The sequence below is a fragment of the Oncorhynchus mykiss genome, chromosome 8 (assembly GCF_057628025.1).
Source record: "Oncorhynchus mykiss isolate SJ-2025 chromosome 8, ASM5762802v1, whole genome shotgun sequence".
Taxonomy (NCBI): Eukaryota; Metazoa; Chordata; class Actinopteri; order Salmoniformes; family Salmonidae; genus Oncorhynchus; species Oncorhynchus mykiss.
In genome coordinates, this window is record NC_143029.1 from 29,479,490 (window position 1) to 29,501,341 (window position 21,852).

Genomic DNA, 21,852 nt, shown 5'->3' on the forward strand with positions numbered 1-21,852 from the left:
TCCTGTCAAAAGGAAATGGTCGTCACTAGTTCCCAAAGCCACACACCTCGCCTATTTCTCCCATTTCTCTTCTTTAACATTATGCCTTACCTTCAAGTAAGACAAAATAAATCATTATTTTTTTTTATTCATTATTACGATATAACGTCTTTGTGGCAACTAGTGGAAACCAAATAAAAGCCCCGATATTTATTTTTACATTTAAAACAAATACAGCCTATGTTACAGTACTAACAGACACGTCTTAATACTAAACATATTGCTTTGTCTGGAAAATTTTGTGACAGGAAAGTGATTCCCGTCAGTCTCTCTCCGATCCATTGGTGCCACAATAGGATTTTATTAAGAAATCATAACAATAACATTGTCCCTATTTGGACGTTTTAATTAAACTTAGTTATTGTGAATTATTAAAATGACAATATCAGGTTGGCAGTAAAAACAATATTACTCGTGAATAAAAACAACCAATTTAGGGGACACGGAAGTAAAACAATTGAGGATACATGAAGATATTACGTTTGTAGTCTTTTTGTGGCTGTCCTTAATTCTTTGACGCATATGGTAAATCACAAGCGCACTACATTTCCCATCAAAGGGTAGGGCAGATTGACCAAGAGACGTCTACTGCTACCGACCAGCTGTATAGCTACATTTCTGAAGGTAATTATTCGTTTGTGATCTTTTAGATCCATAATTTACTAATTATCCTTCACTCTTCCACAGCCCTGAAATATGTCGATATTTCTAGAGATGGTGATGTCATGACAGAACATTTTCCTTTCACTCTCTGCCTCCCTCAAAAATACCTGCCATCAATTACCATAATCATAGCCTAGCTTACAGGCTCACAAGAAGAATACCTACTTGTTGTCTAGCAATCGAAAACCCTACTCTCCATAGGGTTTTTAGCAGTTAGCTTCAACACAGCTGGCCATGTGAACTACAATTCTAAACCGACGCTGTGTTACAAAAATCAATAATACTCGCTTGTGAAACTGTTTTTAGAAACATATGGCCCCTGTCTTCCATATTAGCGAGAAATAATCTATTTTTTTAAACGACACACTTACTATAACTAGTGTGCCTCCAGTTGACAAACTACATTTCATCCCCAGTTAAGTTTACAGGAAACATACACAGGTGTTCGACGCAAGCTAGATAGCTAATTAGAACAGGTCTTCCGTAAACAAACACTGAGACATGGCTGTGTGGGAACACTAACCCTAAAAAGGTGTGTAGTAATTTAGCTTTAGTTTTTGTTTTTATTATTTCTAGCTGAGATGAAAGATAAGTTCATTATTTCCAAAACCAAACCGCAAACAACGCGTTTTAACGTTTAGAACAAGCTTCGGGACTGGTAACAAATCCTCCTGGCCAGAATATACTATCATCAATAGACGCTTAAGGTAGTTTGTGTCTATGATTGGGCTATCTGTTGTCAGAATTGCTTGCAATATATATATATATATATATATATATATATTTTACCATGTTTGTCATGTGTGCAAATCTAACAATAATGTCAGAAGCAAAAGTAGCAGGGGAAAATATATCCCAATATATTAGACCTCTGATTATTTAATGAATTAATAAGACAAGGTCTAAGGGAATTCCATAGCGACTGCGTTCGAGATAACTAATAGTCCAATGACTGTACCTGCTAGCAGCATGTGTCCAAAACTACATACATAATCTATAGATGGTTCTGATTGTTTTTAGATGTACCCCGATAAGATTAGCATTCCTGCAGCATTATTTTGTAGAAATTTTAATTTGATCTCTGAGAAATTAAGCTAAATGTTTACTAATTTTATATATACATACTGTATTCTCAACATACAGTTGCTCATCCTATATAACTACTGCTGGGCATACCTTTTCCTACTTATACAGTGCATTTGGAAAGTATTCAGAACCCTTGACTTTTTCCATGTTTTGTTAAGTTACTGCCTTATTCTAAAATATAAAAAATCCTCAGCAATCTACACACTACCACATAATGACAATTGAAAACAGATTTTTAGAAATGTTTGTACTTATGGAAAAACCAAGCCATGAGGTTGTAGAAATTGTCCGTATAGCTCCGAGACAGGATTGTGTCGAGGCACAGATCTGAGGAAGGGTACCAAAACATTTCTGCAGCGTTGAAGGACCCCAAGAACACAGTAGCCGCCATAAGTTTTTAAATGGAAGAAGTTTGGAACCACGAAGACTCTTCCTAGAGCTGGCTGCCCGGCCACACTGGGCAATCGGGGGAGAAGGGCCTTGGTCAGGGAGGTGACCAAGAACACGATGATCACTCTGACAGAGCTCCAGAGTTCCTCTGTGGATATGGGAGAACCGTCCTGAAGGACAACCATCTCTGCAGTACTCCACCAATTAGGCCTTTATGGTAGAGTGGGCAGACGGAAACCACTCCTCAGTAAAAGGCACATGACAGCCTGCTTGGAGTTTGCCAAAAGGCACCTAAAGACTCTCAGACCATGAGATACAAGATTCTCTTGTCTGATGAAACCAAGAGTGAACTCTTTGGCCTGAATGCCAAGAGTCACATCTGGAGGAAACCAGGCACCATCCCTACGGTGAAGCATGGTGGTGGCAGCATCATGCTGTGGAGATGCTTTTCAGTGGCAGGGACTGGGAGACTAGTCAGGATCGAGGCAAAGATGAACGGAGCAAAGTACAGCGAGATCCTTGATGAAAACCTGCTCCTTCCACCTCACCTTCCAATAGGACAACGACCTTAAGCACACAGCCAAGACAACACAGGAGTGACTTCGGGACAAGTCTCTGAATGTCCTTGAGTGGCCCAGCCAGAGCCTGGTCTTGAACCCTATCGAACATCTCTGGAGAGACTTAAAAATAGCTGTGCAGCGATGCTCCCTATCCAACCTGACAAAGTTTGAGAGGATCTGCAGAGAAGAATGGGAGAAACTCCTCAAATACAGGTGTGCCAAGCTTGTAACATCATACCCAAGAAGACTCAAGGTTGTAATTGCTGCCAAAGGTGCTTCAATAAAGTACTAAGTAAAGGGTCTGAATACTTATGTTAATGTGATATTTAATTAGACACCTATTGCACTTCTGAAGCTTGAAACATAAGCATTTCGCTGCACCTGCATAAACGTCTGCTAATCTGTGTAATGCGACAAATGAACTTTGATTTGATAGCCATTAGGCTATGCCAAGAAGTCTCAACTTTCTGATAACATTCCTGGAGTTGTAAAAGCACGCCTCTATGTTTAACTACCTCATGGATCCAAAGGATGTTTCCACTGATGTCACTGTAGCACCATCCCACGTCTGAGACTAATGTAGCCAATTCTGGAGGACTCAAACCTGCAGCCTTATGTCTGAAACCTCTTGATGATGTTGCTGTTGTTGTACAAAGGACGCTGCCGCAATGGTTGTATAAACAATAGAGATATGATATATCCTTCTGTGGTATAAACCATGTGCAGTAAATTTAACTAACTCTGTTCCAGATGATGAGGGGTAAACCAGATGAGGATGACTACTGGAACAGTTCGAAGTTCAAAGCTTTCACATTTGATGATGAAGATGATGACTTTACCAGGGTAAATAACTTGAAAGTCTTAGGGGTGTCCCAAATGGCACCCTATTCCATATATAATGCCCTACAAGGTTTTTATAGTAAACTGAAACTAAAACCCATGAAATACAATAATTCACAAACCGGTTTGAACTTTTAAGGTAGCTGACTTGATTTTTTTTTACATACTAAAGTTAACAATCGACCACAGCGGGGCCAATGTGTACAGCTGTCCCGATGCTCTGTCTAACTCTTAATAATCACTGTGTGCAATACAGTTATGGAACCTCCGAAATTCTACTTTTATATCACCCCAAATATATTTTACAACTACAAAAGATACATGTACTCTGTGGAAATCTCTGGTAAAACCGCTAACAGTAAGTGTATCTTTTGTATTTGTCGAGTCATTTTTGTATGATAATTAAGTTGCGTTCAGGGTTTCCAATGGCAATCAAAGATCAATTGTTTCTAGATAGTGTTTCACACTTTACCAAATCACCTCAGCTAATCAAAAGGGATGTGGAATTAGTCATGAGAAGGGCTTTCCTAACCTATGACCTGACCCACTGTTAAGGCACCATGAATTGATGAGGAATTGGAAAACTGTATGGTTGAAAGAGATGGGGCAAAAGGAGTGCCTAAAAAGTCTGACTGCACATCTGACTGGCTGACCTACTTCAAATTGAGAAGTGATGTGACTAAACTCAACAAAAATGAGAAACTATATTATGAATCCAAGATCTATGATATAAAGAACTTTGAAGTACTTTAAATGAAATTATGGGCAGAAAGACAAATTCAACTCCCATCTTTCATCGAATAAAATTGTATTTGTCACATGCGCCGAATACTACAGGTGAAATGCTTACTTACAAGCCCCTAACCAACAATGCAGTTGAAAATATACAAATAAAAGTAACAAGTAATTAAAGAGCAGCAGTAAAATAACAATAGCGAGATTATATACAAGGGGTACCGGTACAGAGTCAATGTGCGGGGGCACTGGTTAGTCGAGGTAATATGTACATGTAGGTAGAGTTATTAAAGTGACTATGCATAGATAATAACAGAGAGTAGTAGAGGCGTAAAAGGGGGGATGCAAATAGTCTGGGTAGCCATTTGATTAGATGTTCAGGAGTCTTATGGCTTGGGGGTAGAAGCTGTCTTGGTGTGCTTGGACCATGTTAGTTTGTTGGTGATGTGGACACCAAGGAACTTGAAGCTCTCAACCTGCTCCACTACAGCCCCGTCAATGAGAATTGGGGTGTGCTCGATGCTCCTTTTCCTGTAGTCTACAATCATATCCTTTGTTTTGATCACGTTGAAGGAGAGGTTGTTGTCCTGGCACCACGCAGCCAGGTCTTTAACCTCCTTCCTATAGGCTGTCTTGATGTTGTCGGTGATTAGGCCTACCACTGCTGTGTCATTGGCAAACTTAATGATGGTGTTGAAGTCGTGCCTGGCCGTGCAGTCATGAGTTAACAGGGAGTACAGGAGGGGACTGAGCATGCACCGCTGAGGGGCCCTGTGTTGAGAATCAGCGTGGCGGATGTGTTGTTACCTACCCTTACCTCCTGGGGGCGGCCCGTCAGGAAGTCCAGGATCCAGTCGCAGAGGGAGGTGTTTAGTCCCAGGGTCCTTCGCTTATTGATGAGCTTTGAGGGCACTATGGTGTTGAACACTGAGCTGTAGTCAATGAATAGCATTCTCACATAGGTGTTCCTTTTGTCCAGGTGGGAAAGGGCAGTGTGGAGTGCAATAGAGAGCGCATCATCTGTGGATCTGTTAGGGCGGTATGCAAATTGAAGTGGGCCTATGGTTTCTGGGATAATGGTGAGTCATGACCAGCCTTTCAAAGCACTTCATGGCTACAGACATGAGTGCTATGGGTTGGTAGTCATTTAGGCGGGTTACCTTCGCGTTCTTGGGCACAGGGACTGCTTGAAACATGTTGGTATTACAGACTCGGACAGGGAGAGGTTGAAATTGTCAGTGAAGACACTTTCCAGTTGGTCAGTGCCTGCTCTGAGTACACTTCCTGGTAATCCGTCTGGCCCTGAATGTTGATCTGTTTAAAGGTCTTACGCTCTCTGCAGCCGATGTGAGTGATCACATAGTCGTTCGGAACAGCTGGTGCTCTCATGCATGTTTCAGTGTTATTTGCTTCAAAGTGAGCATAGAAGTAGTTTAGCTCATCTGGTAGGCTTGTGTCACTGGGCAGCTCTCGGCTGTGCTTCCCTTTGTAGTCTGTAATAGTTTGCAAGCCCTGCCACATCCGATGAGTGTCAGAGCCGGTGTAGAACGATTCGATCTTAGTCCTGTATTGATGCTTTGCCTGTTTGATGGTTTGAAGGGCATAGCGGTATTTCTTATGAGCTTCTGGGTAAGACTCCCACTCCTTGAAAACGGCAGCTCCGCCTTGATCTCAGTGTGGATGTTGCCTGTAATCCATGGCTTCTGGTTGGGGTATGTACGTATGGTCACTGTGGGGACAACATCATTGATGCACTTGTTGATGAAGCCAATGACTGATGTGGTGTACTCTTTAATGCCATCGGAATAACCCCTGAACATATTTCAGTCTGTGATAGCAAAACAGTCCTGTAGCTTAGCATCTGCTTCATCTGACCACTTTTATATTGACCGAGTCACTGGTGCATTCTACTTACATTTTTTTGCTTGTAAGCAGGAATCAGGAGGATAGAATTATGGTCAGATTTGCCAAATGGAGGGCAAGGGAGAGCTTTGCACACGTCTCTGTGTGGAGTAAAGGTGTTCTAGACTCCCCCCCCCCCCCCCTCTGGTTGCACATTTAACATGCTAATAGAAATGTGGTAAAACGGATTAAAGCATTAAAGTCCCCGGCCACTAGGAGTGGCGCCTCTGGGTGAGCGTTTTCCTGTTTGCTTATGGCGGAATACAGCTCATTGAGTGCGGTCTTAGTGCCAGCCTCAGTCTGTGGTGTTTTGTAGACAGCTACGAAGAATATAGATGAGAACTTTCTAGGTAGATGGTGTGGTCCACAGCTTATCATGAGATACTCTACCTCAAGCGAGCAAAACATAGAGACTTCCTTAGACATCGTGCACCAGCTGTTGTTTGCAAATATAGATAGTCCACCACCCCTTGTCTTACCAGATGCCGCTGTTCTATCCTGCCGGTACAGTGTATAACCAGTGTATGTTGATGTTCAGCCACGACTCCGTGAAGCATAGGATATTACTGTTTTTAATGTCCCGTTGGTAGTTTAATCTTCCTCGTAGGTCATCGATTTTATTTTCCAATGATTGCAAGTTAGCTAGTAGATCGGAAGGCAGTGGGGGTTTATTCGATCGCCTACATATTCTCAGAAGGCAGCCCAGCATCCGCCCTATTTATCTCCATCTTTTTTTCACACGAATGACGGGGATTTGGGCCTGTTCCCGAGAAAGCAGTATGTCCTTCACGTCGGACTCATTAAAGGAAAATAAATCTTCTACCAGTTCGTGCTGAGTAATCGCTGTTCTGATGTCCAGAAGTTACAAACAACGCCAAAAAAAAAAAACAGTTGGTTAGGAGCATCTTCTCGGGCACCATGCTATATCATCACAAAACCATTTGATGTTACCAATTATTTTAATGATTACTTCATTGGCAAAGTGGGCAAACTTAGGCAGGAAATGCCAACAATGAACAGTGAGCCATCGTACTCTGCATGAAAAAAACAAATAATGAAAGAAAAGCATTGTCATAAGTTTGAATTTTGTCAAGTTAGGAGAGGTGAAAATATAATTGTTATAGATCAATAATGACAAACCTCCAAGTATTGACAACTTAGATGGAAAGCTACTGAGGATGGTAGCTGACTATAACCACTCCTATCTGTCATATCTTTAATCTGAGCCTAGAGGAAAGTATTTGTCCTCAGGCCTGGAGGGAAGCCAAAGTCATTCCGCAACCCAAGATTAGCAAAGCAGCCTTTACTAGTTCTAACAGCAGACCTATCAGACCTATCAGCTCTTAGCAAACTGTTGGAAGAAATGTATTGACCAAATACAATGCTATTTCTCTGTAAACAAATGAATAACAGACTTTCAGTATGCTTCTAGAGAAGGGCACTCAGAGCTATCTATCAAATAGAACTCTGAGGGTTTTCTTTAATGGAAGCTTCTCTGATGTAAAGTGTGGTGTGCCGCAGGGCAGTTTTACATTTTTACCAATGACTTGCCACTGGCATTAAACAAAGCATGTATGTCCATGTATGCTGATGATTAAACCATATAGACATCAGCTAATGTAGTCACTGAAACCCTAACAAAGATTTGCAGTCAGTTTTGGAATGGGTGACCTGTAATAAACTGATTCTGAACATCTCTAAATCGAAGAGCATTGTATTTGGTACAAGTTCTAGACCTCAGCTGAATCTGGTAATGAATGGTGTGGCTGTAGAACAAGTTGAGGAGACTAAATTACTTGGTGTTACCTTAGATTGTAAACTGTCATGGTCAAAACATATAGATTCAATGGTTGAAAAGATGGGGCTATATTAATACTATGCATGTCAGTCTCTCTTGGCGAATAGTTAAGAAAAGACTGACTGCGTCACTAGCTTTTATTATAAACATTGTGTTGACATTCCAAATGGTTTGCATAGTCAACTTACACACAGCACTGACACACACACACTTACCTCAACAGACATGCCACCAGGGGTCTTTTCACAGTCCACAGGTCCAGGAAAAATGTATGGAAACGTACAGTATTACACAGAGACATGATTGCAATGGAACTCCCTTCCATGTTATATAGCGCAAGTGAACAGCAAATCAGGTTTTACAAAATCGAATAAAGCAACACCTCACGGCACAAGGCCTCTCCCCCATGTGACCTACTCCACCATGTGACATTTGTACTGACATGTATGTGTAACTCTCTCACACACACACTCACTACATGTTAATGTTTCTAAATGTATGTCAATTGGGAAGTCTTTTGTCAGTAATGCCTTTTAGGTTTTGTGTCGGACCCCAGTAAGACTAGCTTTCTCCATTGGCATCGGCTAATGGGGACCCTAATAAATCAAATCCATTACCTTATGTATTACTGGCCCCCAGTTGCAAGAACACGCACGCTTTAATACTATAATAAAATATATAAATAATATAACTACATAAAAAATAAAAAAAATGCAAAAAACTAACTGAAACTAAGCTAAACTAAGCTGAATTGCATATTGTTTGTGTGGAAAAACTCATAGAAATAAAACACTAAACCATATAAACCTTGATGCATTACTTTTTACCAGGGCCCATAGGGGTGGTACTATGTAGGGCAGTGTTGCCCATCTCCGGTCCTCGAGTATCTCCAACATTCCTTTTTTTTTAGTGGCCCCAGGCCGACAACAAAAATATGGGCTGTTGGGAGTACTCGAGGGCCTGATTTGGGAAACACTGATGTAGGGAAGGGCTCTCCAAACCTGTTTCTGGAGAGCTAACCTGTAGGATTTCGCTCCAACCCTAGTTGTAACTAACCTGATTCAGCTGATCAACCAGCTAATTATTAGAATCGGGTGCGCTAGATTAGGGTTGGAGTGAACCTACAAGAACTTAGCTCTCCAGCAACAGGGTTGGAGGGCCCGATGTAGGGAATACGATGCCATTTGGGACGCAATACATTTATGCCAGGCGGTTGGCCAATCCTCTTCCTGTTAAACTACTGAGTATGCAGGCTTTTGCTCCAGCACACTTGATTCTATTAATATTAATCAGCTGCACATCAAACCGGTGTGTTTGAGCAGGGCTTGAGCAGAAGCCTCCATACCCTAAATATCTTCAAGAGGAGGGTTGGCCACCTCTTATGTATGTTACATTTGGATACTTTTAACTAGCTTACCCTATCACACAAGGGTAGGACACCAAAGAAAGACAATGGTGGAAACGTTTAGCAAATGTCAACATGGCCAGCGGCTGGGTATGTGGCATCTGAAGTTTGGAAACATACTTGCTCACATTGGACTGTCAAGGTACAGAAATGTAGCGTGAACATAAACATGTTTTTTCTATTTCGAATGTATTTAAGCTAAAGGAATCCAAGCGGGCTGTGAACAGTATCCGCAGCCTGGTAGAGGAAGAGGATGAAGAAGATGATGTGGAGAAGGTCAGCTGGAGTGGAGAGCCTGTTGGAAGTAAGCGAACTGTCCATCATATGATGCAAAAAGCATCATCATCTGTTTTTTTCTCTGTACTGAAAGTGCACTATAATGAAAACTTGACTACTGAGTGACATACATTTTGGGGGATTGTATTAACCGTAGAGTAATGAACCAAATATTAAAAGCTTTTTAAGTGAACTATTCTTTTAAAAAGGTGCAGTCTGTATGTTCTCTTTCCTGTAAAAAAAAAAAAAAAAGTTGTGTGCTGACAATTAATGGGTCTTTGCAAGTGCCAAGATGAGAAGATGAGGTTGGTGCAGTCATTGGTGTAAACCGAACAATGAAAAGTGCTACAATAGAAATATACATTGAGTGTATACAAAACATTATGAACACCTGCTCTTTCCATTATATAGACTGACCTGATGAATCCAGGTGAAAGCTATGATCCATTATTAATGCACTTCAATCAGTGGCAATGAAGGGGAGGAGACACGTTAAATAAGGATGTTTAAGCCTTGAGACAATTGAGACATGGATTGTGTATGCAACTCAATGTTTTGAAGGCGTTCTTAATGTTTTGAACGTAATGTATTTTCCTAAATGAAGCCACAGACACTATGTGTGTTTATAATTTAGGTTGATTATTTATCATTTGGATCGTTGCCACAAGGGAAACAGAAAACGTATGGACTGTGCCTTTTTAAGTTTTGTGATAAGTTCACTTAGGACCAGTACGTTTGCTAGTAACTTGAATGGTTCTGGGCCTAAATGTTGTAAGTTGTGGCCCTAAATGTTGGTGTTCCCCCAGGCATCTCGTGGTCGGTCAAGGAGACAGAATCCAGCATTCGCTCCACAGGAGAGGTGCGGGACCAGAGCTTCCCCAAAATCCACACTGCCCCTTCGTTGCCCAAGAATAGTTCTGGCTACTCCTTAAGCTCCTTATTCAAAGGTACAACTCAGTCCACCTCTTGACAGGTTTTTAAGGCCATTTTCGTTGGGTGTATTTAGATTGGAAGTTTTGTGTTGTGGGACGATTTGAGTTTGGTATAACCGATCTTGTGACCTTTGCATTCGACCCAATCAAAATGGGTTCGCTTCATTCTGTCAAACAAATTTGCCCTCGGTACAGTTTTGAAGAAACACCAATGAGCTCTAGCTATACACTAACCATTGTCCGTAGTTTTGCACATTCTCAATGCGAATACTAATGTCAACACAAGTATTTCCTTATCAATTAACACACACTCTCTCATTTTTTTAGGAAAGGCCAAAACTGGGAGCTTCCAGTCCTTCTCTGAGTGTGGGTAACATTTTAGTTAGAGATGTTACTCCATTTTTGCCATATGTGTGTGAAAATTGCTATTTTGAAAAGTGCGGTTCTCAACTTCTCTACTATTTTATAGCTTTCGGTGATCCATCCATCCGAAATTATGCCCCGGAGCTTCGGAAACCGAAATCTGAATACAAGGTAAGATATGTTTTATGTTACACATAATCAGTATATTTCAGAGCACTCTGAAAAGTTATTAACATCACTAATAGTTTATTTACTGGACTGTCGTTGGTCTGTTCATGATGACGTCATCTTGTTGTGGCAGGACTACGTCAGTGACTGGACCCCTGAGGAGACTGTGAAGAGGATGCAGCAGGGAAAGGTAGGATCAATGGTGTAAAATCAACATTTTATTTGTCTTCAAACTGACTGTAAATTGCAAGCTGACTGTTGTTATGCCTACTGTTAGTCACTTTGGATAAAAGTGTCTGCTAAATGGCATACCGTTTATTAGGTTGTTATTATCATCTGTTTTCTAATGCTCCAGCAAATACTCTGCTTTATGTATTTTACAATTCTATGGACTGTGATGTAATATTAATATTGTATTATTCTAACTCTGTCCATGATTGTATTTTCTCATAGGTCTACTCTTTGGAGAAGTTCCGCTCCTTACAGGACAAACTGCTGCTATTGGACGAGGCTGTGAATGCACATGATGGAAACGTCATCACTGCGGTACAATTTGATTTGACTCTAGTTGAAAGAAAACCATTTTTATCACAATGAACAAAAATATAAACGCAACATGCAACAATTTCAAAGATTTTACCGACTTACAGTTCATTTAAGGAAATCAGTCAATAGAAATACATTCATTAAGCCCTAATCTATGGATGTCACATGACTGGGAACACAGATATGCATCTGTTGGTCACAGATACTTTTAAAAAAAAAGTTATGGGTGTTGATCAGAAAACCAGTCCGTATCTGGAGTGACCACCTTTTGCCTCATGCAGCGCGACACATCTCCTTTGCATAGAGTTGATCAGGCTGTTGATTGTGGACTGTGAAATGTTGTCCCACTCCTCTTCAATGGCTGTGTGAAGTTGCTGGATATTGGCGGGAACTGGAACACACTGTTGTACACATCGATCCAGAGCATCCCAAACATGCTCAATGGGTGACGTGTCTGGTGAGTATGTAGGCCATGGAAGAACTGGGACATTTTCAGCTTCAAGGAATTGTGTACAAATCCTTTCGACATGGGGCAGTGCATTATCATGCTGAAACATGAGGTGATGGCGGCAGATGAATTGCACGACAATGGGCCTCAGGATCTTTTCACGTTATCTCCGTGCATTCAAATTGCCATTGATAAAATGCAATTGGGTTTGTTGTCCGTAGCTTATGCCTGCCCATACCATAACCCCACCACCACCATGGGGCACTCTGATCACAACGTTGACATCAGCAAACTGCTCTCCCACGGACAGTTGTGAGGCCAGTTGGACGTACTGCCATATTCTCTAAAATGATGTTGGAAATGGCTTATGGTAGAGGAATGAATATTCAATTCTCTGGCAACAGTTCTGATTGACATTCCTGCAGTCAGCATGCCAATTGCAAGCCCCCTCAACTTGAGACATATGTGGCATTGTGTTGTGTGATAAAACTGCACATTTTAGAGTAGCCTTTTATTGTACCCAGCACAAGGTGCACCTGTGTAATGATCATGCTGTTTAATCAGCTTCTCGATATGCCACACCTGTCAGGTGGATTGATTATTTTGGCAAAAGAGAAATGTTCACTATCAGGGATGTAAATAAATTGGTGCACCACATTTTAGAGAAATAAGCTTTTTGTGCGCGTGGAACATTTCTGGGATCTTTTATTTCAGCTCATGAAACATGGGACCAACACTTTACATGTTGCGCTTATATTTTTGTTCAGTATACTTATACTGTTCTGTAACCTCTCATTGCAGGTTTTAATATATTTAAAGAAGTCATTAAGTAAAGGTAAGGTTTTTAATCCGTTTTTTTTTTGTCCATTAGATTGAAGTTTTTTTTTTTTAACCTTTATTCTATTCTGGTTGAGTTACCAGGAATTTACACCAGTGCAAATGTTGCACCTTTTATTTTTCTATTTTCTTCGTCTTCTACATTTAGTTCTACCCTTTTCATTTATTATTCCCAGGTGTTGAAAATGTATGCATGCTGACAAAAGCATCTGCTAAATGGCATATATTATTCCTTTAGAACAATAACAGTTGCAAACTTTGGATGTTGCAAAAGTTAAGTGCACATGGCAAATATTCTGCAAATAATGACAGTTCACTGTGTTTCTGTGCAGAGATTCTCTTCCGGGAGTTGATAACAAGAGAAATAGCTCTCAGGCATTATATCCACTACCTGAAGGAAATAGGAGAACAGAAGCTTTTGGTGGAGCTTTTCAAGTGAGTAACAATTCACTAAAATACAGTGCATTCGGGAAGTCTTCAGACCCCTTGACTTTTTCCACATTTTGTTACGTTACAGCCTTATTCTAAAATGAATTCATTAATTTTTTCTCATCAATCTACACACAATACCCCACAATGAGAAAGTAATAATAATATAAATTTTTGCAAATGTATTAAAAGCAAAAACAGAAATATCGAGACAGGATTGTGTCGAGGCACAGATCTGGGGAAGAGTACCAAAAAATGTCTCCAACATTGAAGGTCCCCAAGAATACAGTGGCCACCGTCATTCTTAAATGGAAGAAGTTTGGAACCACCAAGACTCTTCCTAGAGCTGGCCACCCGGCCATAGTGAGCAATTGGGGGAGAAGGGCCTTGGTCAGGGAGGTGACCAAGAACCTGATGGTCAGTCTGACAGAGCTCTAGAGTCCTTTCTGGTAGAGTGGTCAGACGGAAGCCACTCCTCAGTAAAAGGCACATGACAGCCCGCTTGGTGTTTGCCAAAAGGCACCTAAAGACTTTCAGACCATGAGAAACAAGATTCTCTAGTCTGATGAAACCAAGATTGATCTCTTTGGCCTGAATGCCAAGCGTCACATCTAGAGGAAACCTGACACCATCCCTACGGTGAAGCATGGGGGTGGCAGCATCATGCTGTGGGGATGTATTTCAGCGGCAGGGACTGGGAGACTAGTCAGGATCAAGGCAAAGATGAACGTAGCAAAGTATAGAGAGATCCTTGATGAAAACCTCCTCCAGAGCGCCCCAAACTGTGGTAAAGGCCAAGACAACGCAGGAGTGGCTTCGGGACAAGTCTCTGAATGTCCTTGAGTGGCCCATTCAAAGCCCGGATTGGAACCCGATCGAACATCTTTGGAGAGAACTGAAAATAGCTGTGCAGTGACGCTCCTCATCCAACCTGACGGAGCTTGGGAGGATCTACAGAGAAAAATGGGAGAAACTCCCCAAATACAGTTGTGCCAAGTTTGTAGCGTCATACCCACGACTCAAGGCTGTAATCGCTGCCAAAGGTGCTTTAACAAAGTACTAAGTAAAGGGTCTGAATAGTTATGTAAATGTGTTATTGAAAATATATAAATTATATATACATTTGCAAACATTTCTAAAAACCAAAATGCAGTTTTTGCTTTGTTATTATGGGGTATTGTGTGTAGATTCATGAGTGGAAAAAAATCTATTTGAATCAATTTTAGAATAAGGCTGTAATGGTAACAAAATGTGGAAAAAGTCAATGGGTGTGAATACTTTCCGAATGCACTGTATCCTTTAAGCCATAAGATTGTATCAATGGAGTTGTCATGTAATCTTGTTGGACTGGTTTTCACCGCTCCTGTTCAAGTGTAGCATCTGAGTTGTGTTTATAAGGCACCAAAGGAAATAAAACAGACTGAAACAGGGATGGACTGTCAGGATTTGTCCATTTTAAGAATTATTTTGTAAAAGATTTTAAATGTTTTCCATGGCGTACCCAAATGATGGTACTGTCTGGTCAACTTGCTACTTGTATGCAGGCATCCTGATCAGTCCTCTTTTCTCTCGTGTCATCAAGGTCCATGGACAGAACAGAAGACATGGCGGTATGTACTTCCTATGAACTGCCAAGCCATTCTGGGGGGGACAGTTACATCAAAAGTCTAATTCAGTTACATTTCAGTCCATCCTAAAATGTGTCAAACAAGTGCAGGGGCAGCACTTTTGAGTTGAAATAACCTAATGTAGCAGGTGTAAAATAAATGCATGAGCAGGGTCTCCACATCTGGTTTTCAGGGGAAAAGGAAGCTCGGTTGAAGATACTGTATCCCTGAAAACTGTCTGTGACACCGCTGACGGTGGAGTTGAAATGAACATTACAGATTGTGCCTTTAATGCTCTGCACTCATTGGTTGTTGATGGTTTTAAATATCAATGCACCTTCCTCTGTTTCCATGTCCATATTCAGCTCATGCAGTACAGAGATCACCTCAATGTCAGAGACGAGAACAAGAGGAGGGACTTTCTGAAGAACTGCCTCAGGTAAAGATCCACTCCACATTACCTCACGTCTCAGGGTCGTGTTCATTAGGCACAAAACGGAAGAAATCGTACAGACACAGGAAGGCACCACATGAACGCGTCCAAAAAGAAGTGCTGATTTCCGTTTTCTGTTGCAAAATGTTTTCCGTTGCGTACCCTAAGGAACAGAACCAAGGTAAAGAATCCTAAGTTTTCTCTCGTGAACAGCATCTTTTTATTTTCCCATTTTCCTGCCACATTTTGATATTGTTGACTGAGGTGTTTTTAAATCCTACAAGGTCGTACAAACCTTTTCCTGAAGTAAGGTCATTTAACACATTTGAATGTTACCTACTCCCGGAGTCAGAGATACTACACAGCACTATTAGCTTTGGAGAACAGCGTTACTAACTAGCACCATGGACTTTGTTGCAGTTTCCCCTTCTCACCAGACGATGCCACTCACGTTCAAGACCACTACACACTCCTGGAAAGGCAGATTATCATCGAGGTGAGAAACCGCTGCTATTTTTGAAACATTGGCTGAATCCAATGGCTGAATCTCGCTCATGGTACAGTAGTAACATTTTATTTTGCGCTTTAAATAAAATCTTGTTTGAAATCTGTTAAAAAGCATGGCGCACTAACATGGTCTCCATAAGGTTTCGATGTGTAATTTGGGAGAACAGTTTTGCCAAAGATACCTACGCTATGACATATTTTGTCATAAGCTCGATCATTGCATAATATGTCAAATCCTATGTCATGTTTGACATGTTTATGTAGGCTTTAAAACCAAACATTCCAAACCTTCCCTTCTCTGGTTCTTCAGGCTGACCCTATGTCATATCAAGCCATAAGTCATGCTTATGACAGCCTTAAGTAGGTTGTAAAACCATAAAATTCCATCCCCCGTTCAGGCGAACGACAAACAGGTGGAGAGTAGCGGCCAGGCGGACATCTTTAAGAAATACCCGCGGAAAGCCTCCATCCTCAACATGCCCATCATCACTACTCTCTACTACTCCTGCTTCTACCATTATGGGGAGTCTGATGTGAGTTCTGGAACTGAAGTGGCCCTCAAACCTGGTCCTGGAGAACCACAGGGTGCGCAGGCTTTTGTTCCAGTACGAGCAAGTGCTCCAGATTTGGCATGATGATAAGTTGATCAGGTGAAGGTGGTGTTAGTCCTGTTAAGGCTGGACTGGAGCCAGAGCCGGCACACCCTGTATCTCTCAGGTTTGATGACCACTGTGCTACGGAGTTTTTTTTCTAACTGTAATTCACTATTGCAACCACAAGATGGAGACAGAGATTGTCAGTTACCTGGCTGTTGTAGGGAACCTAGTGTTAATCAGTGTGATGTAAAAATGCATTAATCTGTGCATTAATCTATCAATCTTTTATATTATAAATACTGCCATTATATCCAAACATTTAATAATTTGTCTTGTTGTTAATTGAAATAACATTATGGTTGGAGTTGATTACGGTCTGTTTGTGCGTGTTTGCCTGTATGTGTGTGTGTCTGTATCTGTAACTGTGTGCACAACATCAACTAACTAGCCCAGTCTCTCCCACAGGGCACGTTCAGCAGTCCAGCCAACATACGGAAGACCTTCAGGGTAAGAGAGAGAAGCTTGGACTACACATGAGTATTTGTTTGTCCATTTTGTTATTGAATTAACTGGGCCTTGTCTTTATTACTAGGTAAATGTGTCTGGCTTGAGTCACTGTTGTGAATCTTTTCGTTCAACAATATTCTGGCTCCGTTTGCAATGAGACCATATGTATATTTTCGTTATTCATGCCAATCCATCTGTCCAACTATTTTAAAAGCTTGAGTTGAAGTTGTCAGAAAGACATCGATTTGCCTTCAACCCTATTTCCCAACAGAGTTAAGGAAAAATGTGTGTTTCCAGGTTAAACAACATTCAATGATTGTAATAACTCCCAAGTTTTGTCATCATCCAGATTTCAGATAAACAGTTTCTCCTCACATGTCTGGGTGCGAGGGCGAAGCTGAAAGCCTGGTTCGATGTGGATGCTCTGTTCACCACCAAGAACTGGCTGGGCTACACCAAGAAGAGGTCTCCCATTGGCTTTCATAGAATAGTGGACATCCTTCAGAAAAACAACGCACCAGTACAGGTAGGTAGGACAACTCCAGCTGCATTTCCCCAGTCTGAACACCAGGTGGTACTGTGTTTTTAAAATCACCTGAGTGCTGGTCTCTCTATTCCCATTGTTTTCAGGATTCTGCAGATGTATTGGGTGTGGCACATTACATGCAATGCAGTTGAATTGGACAATTCAAAATTCCATAAGCATAATAGCTCAAATTAAACCATAAAATGGCACTAAATAGAATTTTATTTCATAGTTAGATGCTGTGTGTTTTCATTTTTAGGGATTACACTGACTTGTTATGCCACATCATGCAGATGTTGCCACATTTATTTTAGTCGCTCATCCCTCTCTTTCTGTCCCTCTTCTCCTTTCTACTCCTAGGTGTTGCAGGATTACGTCAACCTGGTTGAAGACGTGGAGCAGAAGATCAGTTTGGCGCAGAAGTATAAGTGTCACGACGTCATCATCAATGTGAGACATCTGACAGACACACATGTTATAGCTCAATGTAGGAGTCACCCCTAACCACAGATCTTGGATTAGATTATGCAATCCCAAATCCTAACCTTAACCCTTAGAGGCATAGAAAAATGGTCTGACCCTGGATCAGTGGTTAGAGGTAACTTCTACCAACTTCCATGTTTTAAAGCACTATAATGAGTATTGATTATCTATTTAATTTTTATTTCAACCATTTTTTTAACCAGGCAAGTCAAATTCTTATGTAGAACTACATCTTATGTCTCTAGCACTACTGTTACAGTATTTTTACATAACTTACATTGGTAACAGTACTGCAGTTTAATACTATGCCTACAATGCCTAGTGCGCAAGAACTCGAACAATTGTGGCAAATGATATCATTGACAGTACAGATAACATTTAATCTCTTATCCTGGCATCACATGCGATTTATCATTATGTGGCATGACGATTGATTGGCGGTTCTTTTGCCCAATCAGACGTACAGGGACCTGAAGGACCGGCAGCAGTTGATTGTGTACCGGGGGAAGGTGGAGAAAGGCTCATCCGAGTACAGGAAGATCGAGGAAATCCTCAACAACTCGGTAAGGCAAAGTTTCCCCTAGGTACAGATCTAGGATCTGCTTCCCCTCCTCCAATCTTAACCTTAACCACTAGTGTGGGAAATGCACCCTACACTGTAAGATAGTGTCACCACAAGTCGGCTTCAGTGTGTGTAGGCTTTTGCTCCAGCCCATCACTAACACACTTGAGTTTACAAATAGGTTACTCAAAAAAACTCAATCGGTGGTATAAGTATCCGAGTTGAAAGAAAAAGCCATACACCCTTTAGGTCTCCAGGGGTCAATGACCAATGAGTTAACCTGTACACTGGAGGACAGACGTGTGCCGGCTTTTGTTCCAGCCCTGCACTAACACCCCCGATTCGGCTAATTAAAGTCTTGATTAGCAGTTCGTATCAGGTGGTATAGGGCGAAGCTGGAAAGTACAGCCTTTACGTATAGTGACCCTCCCAGGTCCAGAAGTGAATAACACTTACAGGCGTTTTTACGAAACAAATACAACACAATTTGGCCCTAAGGAGACAGAAAATCAACAATTAAAGTTGCTTTGATTGTAAAGCGCGAGGACATTAAGCAAAATGACGCCTTTCAACACCCAACAGTACAAGACTCCTTTGTATCAAAGGGTTTCTTGAGAACAATATTGTGCAGTAGATTGCCTAAGTATGTGCAACAGACTGCGTTTCCCATGTGAACTGGGTCATTTTCATTGTGGCGCACAACGGAAACGTTTTTTAAACGTTTTGCAATACAAAAATGTCCAGGTAGCCCCTCCCTGTTTCAGTCTGTTTTTCTTCAATTTGGTGCCTAATGAAAACAAACCTGTCTGAAAGTGTCACGTTTCCTCTAGCAAGACGGGAAGTCTTGCTTGTGTAAGGAAGTGGTGAGGATCAGATAAGGTGAACATTTAGTCTCTCGCCTGTTCCTCTTGTAATGATAAATATGACAATCATAAGAGGATGGCTCATAATAAGATATTGTGATGATGTCTCTACTTCAACTGAAGTGGCTGGTCATTGTCAGTTTTAAGTGGAAGGCTAAAATTGACAGCCCTATTTCCTTATGGGGCATTCACTGTTGTGTTAACACAATCTGTTTTCTCAGTCTGGTTGTGTTTTTATGGAAAGACAGTAGTTCCTCTTCAACCTTGGTTCCTTTCTGTGTTGATACTCATGACCAGACAATTGTATTTAACCTTCAAAAACACTTCCACTTCTCTTTTGTACATCTCAACAGAACTACACGTGTGCATTGTAAAATCAGAGTTACGTAATCAGATTAGTCAAGTTGAAGGGACATTTTCACACACCCATATTCTCCAGCCTATTCTAAACTGCATTATAGTCAAGACCAAACTTCAGACAGGCAGCCCAATTCTGATCTGTTTCCACTAATTGGTTTTTTGACCAATCATATCAGATCTTTTCACATCAGCTATTTTGCAGAGATGTATGTATTACGTAGTAATAAAGTAACTATATTCAAAGTGTTTTCATTTCTAAATGATAAAACCGATATGTATGAAATTACCTTCAAATGAAAGGTGACATTCTGTCGCCTCATATAAACATGTTGATCTCAAATCCAAAATGTTGGAGTATAGAGCCAAATTTAAAAGTTTAAGCTTCACTGTCCAAATAAATACGTAGGGGAGTGTATATATTTCAAAAATAAGTTTGAGTCACAGAGTGACTCCCGGCGATGCAATGGAGGACTAGTTTGTCGCTCAGATGCACTCTGTGTGAACTTTTTGCATTCATTTGTCAAATTATCCTCTAAAACTGTGTTAACCCACTTCGAAAAGTGAACTAAACCCTTGGTCTGAGCAAACTGGTCTGAGCGTGGCAGGCAAACTTCGAAGACAAAAGAAGTTCGAGTCACGGTATTTAGTCCCAGCTCTAGTCCAGAACAATTCATCCAAGGGTAATCACCTTTGAGGAAATCACATTTTTAGTTCTCCATTAAATAATTAGATCTGCCTCTGGATTTATTCAATCAGAATCTGTGGAACAATTTGATAGTTGTTTTATATCAAATCATAATTCAACATGGTTAAAGTCAGAGTTGAATCATCACTAACAGGACTTTGGCTCTTTTCTTGCAGCAACTCCGATGGAAAAACTGACATCCATTTCTAGAAGACTATGACAACACTGCTTCAAATGGACATTTGTTTCAGATGAGACATGATGTGTGGGACAAATTATTTTAAAGTAACGGCTGCTGGAGCGAAGATGCAGTTGACGGTTTGACTGCAAGACGAAGTTCACCTTCCATACTATGTTAGCTCTGGTCCATGGCATTAGTTTGCATTCCTCCACTAACCGTTAGTAGAGGAACACACACTAATGCCCTGGAACAGAGCGAACTTTAAGTGTGACAGCAGAGGAGAGAGCAAGTGGCCATATGAATGAATGAGCCAAAACCTTCAATTTTCATGACTTTTTTTGTTGTTGGTTTGCAGTCTTGTGTAATGCTTGCTCGACGTGCGTATCCATCTTTTCACCAACCCTGTTAGCTGTGCTCTTTACACAAGCCGAAGCAGAAGGTGCAACAGCGGTAGTAAAAGTCTGAACAACAGTATATAGACATGTATTCCTCTGACCCCCCTGATCTAATTTATGTTTTTATAAACATGAAAATAAAACTTTAATAAGAACGGCTGAAACACGTTCTTGACTTGCAACTGTGGTGGTACCTACAATTTAGAGCTCATTTACCTTTTTGGTGTACCATTTTTTTTAAATTAATTTTTTATCTAATTTGTTATTTTTCTTCAAAATTAGATATTTCAACAGATGGTTACCAAATTATTTACAAAATGGTGAGTTGCAGTCAGATTGTTGCAGTCAACATCAAATTCATCATCTCCAGCTCGACTGCTACAGTATGTCAACATATGTGAAAATGACAAGTTTCTAATATTGTAGTAAAAAAGCTAGAAGATAAGGGACAGTTGGAAATGTACTGGGGTGGGGGGGTTGTCCCCCCAAAAAATTGAGAGAGGGTAGTGTTTATTTTTTTACTGCTTTACTTTTCAGCCTTTTGCGGGTTTTACTATATCATTTATTCCATCCTAGCCGCATTTCCTCAGCTGCTTGCATGTGCACCCCTATATCAAGGTGTTTTGGTACTTCCCTTATGCACTACGCTTTGCCGCGCGCTAACATGCTGACCAGACCAGTGCGCGAGCGTTGCAAAATAAAATTAGAAACGCATGTTATTCAATTATTG

At 40.9% G+C, this 21,852-nt stretch overlaps 1 protein-coding gene across 4 annotated transcripts; it reads left to right on the forward strand.

The window, feature by feature from the left end:
- Positions 1-76: 76 nt before the first annotated feature.
- On the forward strand, positions 77-21,304 carry vipas39 (VPS33B interacting protein, apical-basolateral polarity regulator, spe-39 homolog). Of its 4 annotated transcripts, XM_090243110.1 has the most exons (20): positions 77-96; positions 599-663; positions 3,489-3,581; positions 9,617-9,722; positions 10,501-10,641; positions 10,954-10,992; positions 11,096-11,160; positions 11,291-11,347; positions 11,611-11,703; positions 12,953-12,986; positions 13,321-13,423; positions 15,000-15,027; positions 15,390-15,463; positions 15,878-15,953; positions 16,363-16,497; positions 17,026-17,067; positions 17,417-17,593; positions 17,954-18,043; positions 18,535-18,639; positions 20,723-21,304. In XM_090243110.1, the coding sequence occupies exons 3-20, from the start codon at positions 3,489-3,491 to the stop codon at positions 20,741-20,743; spliced, it is 1,479 nt and encodes a 492-aa protein (XP_090099236.1). In that variant the 5' UTR covers positions 77-96; positions 599-663; the 3' UTR covers positions 20,744-21,304. The 4 variants fall into 4 exon arrangements, with proteins under 4 accessions (XP_090099236.1, XP_021467906.3, XP_021467908.3 ...); XM_021612231.3 differs by lacking the exon at positions 77-96 and having other exon boundaries at positions 574-663; XM_021612233.3 differs by lacking the exons at positions 77-96; positions 599-663 and adding an exon at positions 1,001-1,234.
- The last annotated feature ends 548 nt before the right edge of the window (positions 21,305-21,852 follow it).

What these genes read in the sequence shown, in the direction of transcription:
- vipas39 (XM_090243110.1), top strand. Translation starts at nt 3,489, where the DNA reads ATGATGAGGGGTAAACCAGATGAGGATGACTACTGGAACAGTTCGAAG. An exon ending in AAAGGCAGATTATCATCGAG is followed by an intron (nt 15,954 to 16,362) that starts GTGAGAAACCGC and finishes TCCCCCGTTCAG; the next exon opens with GCGAACGACAAACAGGTGGA. An exon ending in AAAACAACGCACCAGTACAG is followed by an intron (nt 17,594 to 17,953) that starts GTAGGTAGGACA and finishes TTCTACTCCTAG; the next exon opens with GTGTTGCAGGATTACGTCAA.